Source organism: Carlito syrichta, unplaced genomic scaffold (genome assembly GCF_000164805.1).
Source record: "Carlito syrichta isolate Samal-C Ts95f unplaced genomic scaffold, Tarsius_syrichta-2.0.1 Scaffold117927, whole genome shotgun sequence".
In the NCBI taxonomy this organism is placed as follows: domain Eukaryota; kingdom Metazoa; phylum Chordata; class Mammalia; order Primates; family Tarsiidae; genus Carlito; species Carlito syrichta.
Window position 1 is genome coordinate 37412 of NW_007062023.1, and position 6231 is coordinate 43642.

The 6231-nt window shown below is 49.7% G+C and overlaps 1 protein-coding gene across 1 annotated transcript in view; it reads right to left on the bottom strand.

Moving 5' to 3' along the window:
* EFCAB12 (EF-hand calcium binding domain 12) overlaps positions 1-6231 on the bottom strand; it is a 25563-nt gene that overhangs the window by 14464 nt on the left and 4868 nt on the right. The window contains exons 2-3 of the mRNA XM_021707350.1: positions 4316-4761; positions 981-1166 (exon numbers count right to left, since the gene is read on the bottom strand). Coding sequence (XP_021563025.1) covers positions 981-1166; positions 4316-4761 — 632 coding nt within the window. The remainder of the gene's footprint in view (positions 1-980; positions 1167-4315; positions 4762-6231) is intronic.

Genomic DNA, 6231 nt, shown 5'->3' on the forward strand with positions numbered 1-6231 from the left:
CCCAGGCGGGTCTCGAACCCGCGGGCTCAGGCAATCCACTCACCTCGGCCTCCCAAAGTGCTGGGATTACAGGCTGAGCCACCGAGCCCAGCTAAAGGTTTTTTTTAAGGTATCTTCTATTCAAAATACATACAAATTTAATTCCTCTCTCAGAGGAATTGGCACTTTTTCTACAAAAGGCAATGTAATGAGTGTTTTAGGTTTTGTGAGCCATATGGTCTCTGTCATGACTACTCCACTCGGCTCTTTCAGCATGAAAGCAGCCACAGACAATATATAGATGAATGTGTGTGGCTGTGTTCCAATGAAACTTTATTTAAAAACACGAGGAGACTCGTGGGCCATAGTTTGCAGACCTACTGGACCAACAGAACTTCCCATTATGATGGAAATGTTCTACATCTGCACAGTCCAAGAGAGGAACCACTTGCCACATTTGACTACTGAGCACTTGAAACGTGGCTGGTGCGATGGAGGAACTAGGCTTTTTAAATGCATAATTAATCTAAATTATTAAGTAGCCAGTGAAAGCAAAAATGTGGTCCATAGGCCAGTACCACAGGCTTGTTAGAAATGCAGCATCTTGGGCCCTGCACAGATGTACTGGGTCAGAAGCTGCATTTTAACAAGGCCCCTATGTGATTTAGGTGCCAGTAACAGTTGGAGAATCTCTAGAAGGTTCCAGAGCTGGGCCTAAAGGCCCAGCTCTCTGTGGGTTCAGTCCTGGGACCTGATGGACAAGACAGGGATTCCACAGGCTGGTGAAGGGGTTGGCTCTGCAAACTTTCCACTCAGACCAGTACGGGGTGGTTTTAAGGGTCTGATTTGGCCACAGGTTAATCCACATTTTCCAAGTAATAAGGCTAATAGTGTGTGTTCCCTGTGTCTACTTTTCAGCTGATCTAGAACTCAGGGAAGGGGGCAAAGACGGGTACATATGCCTCCTGCCCACTTAGGCCCAACAAGTGGGTGGCACTTACTGCCTTTAGAGCTATAATGAACTCCTTTCTGGTGATTCTCTGGTTCTCGCTCCGGTCCACTTTGTGAAACATCTCCAGGATCTTGATCTTGCGGCTACGCAGGTAGGAGTACATGGCCGACAGGGCAGGGGGCTTGGGCAGCCGGAGCTGGGGCACTATTCGGCACGAGAGTTGGGGAGCTTTCTTCTGGGAGAGGCAAGAGAGGAGGGCAGAAGGGGGAGTTCAGAGGAGTCAGGCCAATGGGATACAGTCTCCAGAGTTAGAGAGTGAGGGGAGAGAGACTGGCCAGCTCTAAACAGATGGCAAGATGGAATGCAAAGGGCATTGGTGTTAGTGTGACTGGGCGTGGCCACAGGACGCCTAGGAGACTTTGCTTCTCTGGGCCTTGAATTTCTCATCTGAAACGAGAGGCTTGGACAACATGAGAACTAACAATTCATTTTTATCTGCATCTCTCTTGTCAGGACAGTCAGTATCTATAATCCCTGGTCTCTCAGGACCAAATACACAACCCATCTTGGAGTCAGATAGAGAGCTCGTCTCCCAGCCTTTGCTCTTGTGGGCCTCCTGCCTGGAATACCTTTCCCTTTTCATCTGAACCTTTCCACCTGTTCAAATCCTACTCCTCCTCCAGTCCAGGTGGAGAGAATGAGAATACTCTCTCACCTTGCTGTAGCACTTGACAGTTAACAAGGGGCCTTCCTGTTCCCTAGATTCTTGCTCCCAGGGTGTTTTGGACCTGCCTCTATTAATGGCCTGAAGGAAACTGTACAGACATTCATATGATGTGTTTGCTTCCCCGCAAACATGAACACCTTGTCCTATGGCTTGGATGTTTATCCCTCCCAAACTCATGTTGAAACTTAATCCCCAATGTAACAGAATTAAGAGGTGGGCTTTAAAAGGTAGTTGACGGCCAGGCTCGGTAGCTCAGCCTGTAATCCAGAACTTTGGGAGGCCGAGGTGAGTGGATTGCCTGAGCCCGTGGGTTTGAGACCAGCCTGGGCAACTTGGCAAGACCTCGTCTCTACAGTAAATCAAAAAAATTAGTCAGGTGTGGTAGCGTGCACCTGTAGTTCTGGCTACTTGGAAGGCTGAGGCAGAAGGATCGCTGGAGCCCAGTAGGTCAGCGCTGGGGTGGCCATGAGCGTGCCACTGCATTCCAGCCTGGGCAACAGAATAAACTCCAATTAAAAAAAAAAAAGTGATTGGGTCATGAGGACTCTGCCCTCATGAATGGACTAATCCATTCAAGGATTCCTGGATTCATGGGCTAATGAAGTGATGGTTGTCCAAGGAGGGAGTTGGTTACCATGAGAGCGGGTTGGTTACCACGCGGGTTAGTTATAAAAGCAAGTTTGGCTCTCTCTTTCTGATGTGCCCCCTCTCTTGTGATGCCTTCTGCCCTGTGGTGATGCAGCCCCAGACCCTGACCAGAAGCCAACCAGATGTGGCCCCCCATCTTGGGCTAGCCAGCCACCGGAATAAAGCCAAATACGTCTCTCTTCTTTATCAATCATCCAGTCTCAGGTACTCTGTTATGGCAAGAGAAATCAGACTGAGAAGCCTTGAGACTAAGACCAGTCTTGACCAGCTAAGGACCTCCATCTCCCATCTTTGCATGGAACACAGCCGAGACCCTGGGCAGGCAGTAATTGTTTGCTGAATCAATAGATGATGCTGAGCTAGGTGTTAAATATTTCCTTCTCCATTTACAGATAAGGAATCAGGCTCAGAAAGGTGAAGTGACTTGCCCAAGTTCACACAGCTGGTAAACAGTAGAGCTGGACTTCTAAACCAAGGCCACTACTTATTCGTAGACACTGTGCTGTGCTACTGGCAGAAAAGGGTGTGTCAGACCCATGAAATCTGGGTTTTTGGCTATGGCAACAGCAAGTGCTAACCCTGAAGTATTGTGGACCATCCACAACCCAAATGACACCTGTGAGACTGCAATAGTAATAAAAATTGCAAACATTCATTGAGTTCTCGCCATATGCACAGCACCTTATATAAATTAACCCATTCAGATGTCACAGCAACTCCAGGAGGTGGGCACAATGGTTACGTCCATTTATGGATGAGGAGACCGAGGCCCAGATCGTACAGCCAGAAAGGAGCAGAGTTGTGTTTAAACCTAAGTTATCTGACCTCTCATCCCAACTTTACCTGAATTGGGAAACATTTCAAGTCTGTGTATTGCAAGGAAATGTCACAGAGAGATCAGGAGTTGGTAGTGATTCTCTCATTTGCCATCTCTATACGTTTGGACAAATTGCTGGGCTCACTGAGCTTCTACTTCCACACTTAAAAAAGAGGAGAATCTTCCTTTTACTCCCAGCCTCATAATCATGATCCTCACAATAGCCCTGTGAGCACCTGCTTGGCACATACAGTCCTCGGCAAACGTGTGTCAATGAACAATTGGTATTTTGTTCTGTTTTGTTTTGAGACAGAGTCTTGCTCTTTCACTCAGGCTGGAGTGCAGTGTCTCAATCATAGCTCACTGCAGCCTTGACTTTCTGGGCTCAGGCGTCGCTCCTGTCCCAGCTTCTGGAGTAGCCGGGGCTACAGGCCTGCACCACCACACTAATTTTTGTTGTTGTTGGGATAGGATCTCGCTATGTTGTTCAGCCAAGGAATATTTTCAAAACACACCATAAGATGGGCTGCCAGGAATTATCCTTTCTGGCGTGGTTTTAAGGTCCTTCCCTTCTCAGATGCAGCCTTCTTCCCTTCCCCTTGAGTGGGGGCAGTACTCAAGAGACTCACTTCTGACAAAGAGAATATGGTAAAAGTGATCATGTGAAACTTCTGAAACTGAGACTTTTGGAGACTAAGTCATAGAAGGCACTGAAAACTCCTCCTTGCTTTCTTCAACCATTCACCTTGGGGGATGCCAGCAGCCATGTTATAAGGACACGCAAGCAGCCTAGGGACAAGTCTATGTGGAGGAACTGAGGCCTCCTGCCAACAGCCATGTGAGTGAGCCAGCTTGGAAGCAGACCCTTCTGCCCTAGTCAAGCCTTCAGGTGGCACTGGCCCAGGCCAACATCTTGACTGCAGCCTCATCAGGGTCTGAACCAGAGTTATCCAACTAAGGTACTCCCAGATTCCTGACTCAGAAACTGTGTGTGATAATAAATATTTGTTGCTCTAAGTCATTTTGGGGTATGATACAGCGACAGATAAGAAATATACCTCCCTTTCAGGCCTTCTGTTTGCTCCTCTGTGAAATGGGGGAACCATTCTCATTCTGCCTAACCCAAGGGATGGAAATGTCAACACATCCCCGAAACCCTCCATGTCTTCCTCTGGCAAGTGGGGCTGCTCACCGTGGTGGTCCTGGCAGCAGTCAAGTGGGCCTCCAGCTGGGCATTCTGCTCCTTGTGGATCATGTGTAAGACCTTGTCCTCCGAAATCGTGGTACTGGGCTTGTTCTCCAACCACCTCTTGATGTCACCGAAAGACTCCAGCTCCTCCCGCAGCTTCGCCCTGCGGCTCAGCCAGGTCTTCCTGTCCTCTGGCTGCTCTTGGATAGCACCAGCATCAGGGGCTTTGAAGCTGGGGGTGGGCTGTGGGGGAGCCTGGGGTTGGGGTGCGGGTTTGCCAGGCATCTGATCTTCATTGTGAGGCACAATGATGATTCGCCGGCGGCTCTGGGGCGGGTGGAAGTCCTTCTGCTTGAACTGCTTGAAGCAGTGAGCAATGACCAGATCAGGATCGAAGTCGGGGACCTTGCTGGCATTCTTGTCAACCGAAGTCTTAGACTGGCAGAGCCCTTGGGGGGAGGGTTAAAAGGTGAGATCCTTTCCAAAAGAGGACTAGCTAGGAAGGAAAAGGGCTTTAGCTTCAGGCTGGGTGTCAGGGTCGCTGGGTCCCAGGCCTGGCTTTATCATTGCCTTGCTATAATGATTAAGATAATTTCATCTAGGCCAGGCTCGGTGGCTCAGCCTGTAATCCCAGCACTTTGGGAGGCCGAGGTGAGTGGATTGCCTGAGCCCGTGGGTTCAAGACCAGCCCAGGCAACTTGGCGAGACCTCGTCTCTACAAGAAAAAAAAAATGCACTGGGCATGGTAGCACATGATGTAGTTCCAGCTACTTGGGGTGGAAGGATCGCCAGAGCCCAGCCTGGATGACAGAGTGAGACTCCAACTCAAAAAAAAAAAGATAATTTCCCCTAGTGTGACCCGGCATTCCCAACAGCAGCACTAAACTAAGGACTTTATGTGCTTTCTCTCTCTTTTTTTTTTTTTTTTTTGAGTTGGAGTCTCACTCAGTCACCCAGACTGGAGTGCAGCGGCCGCTCCCGGCCACCGCAGCCTCGACCTGCTGGGCTCTGGCGATCCTTCCGCCTCAGCCTTCCAAGTAGCTGGAACTATAGGCATGCGCTACCCGCCCGGCTGATTTTTTTGATTTATTGTAGAGATGAGGTCTCGCTGCCCAGGCGGGTCTCGAACCCACGGGCTCAGGCAATCCATTCACCTCAGCCTCCCAAAGGCGTGGGATTACAGGCTGAGCCACCGAGCCCGGCTTGTGCTTTCTCTTATTTAGTCTTCTCCACCTCAGTCCCCAGTACTCCTATTGGCAATCAGAATTAACTTTATTTTTTGTTTTATTTTTTTGAGTTAGGGGTCTTACTCTGTTGTCCAGACTGGAGCGCAGTGGCAAGATCATGGCTCACCACACCTTCTACCTTCTGGTCTCAGACAATCCTTCCTCCTCAGCCTGCCAAGTAGCTGGGATTACAGGCACGCACCATCAAGGCCTGCTAATTTCTTTCTTCCTTCCTTCCTTCCTTCCTTCTCTCCCTCTCTCTCTCTCTCTCTCTCTCTCTTTGACTTTATCTCACACATACTCTCTCTCTCACACTCTCATACACAACACACACACACACACACACACACACACACACACATACACACACACACACACACCTCTTTGGGCTTCTCATGGTTCCCTTAGGGCAGATAAGCTCCTCCTCAACTCCGGAGGCTCCTGACTTCTCTTTGGTCCCACCCCACCACACTCCTGCTCCTTCTCTCTAACCCCAACCCTGGCCAAAACTCCCTCCCAACACCTGGCCTTGGCACACGCCAACCTTTCTACCTGGCACACCTTTGTCTTCCCTCTTTGGCTGTTTTACTCCAACCCACCATGAGGCTTGGACTCCAGTGACCTCCCCACTGGTCTCTCCCCCAGGGCTCAGGACACATCAACCCATCCAAAGCCTGCAGGGCTCCAGGACAG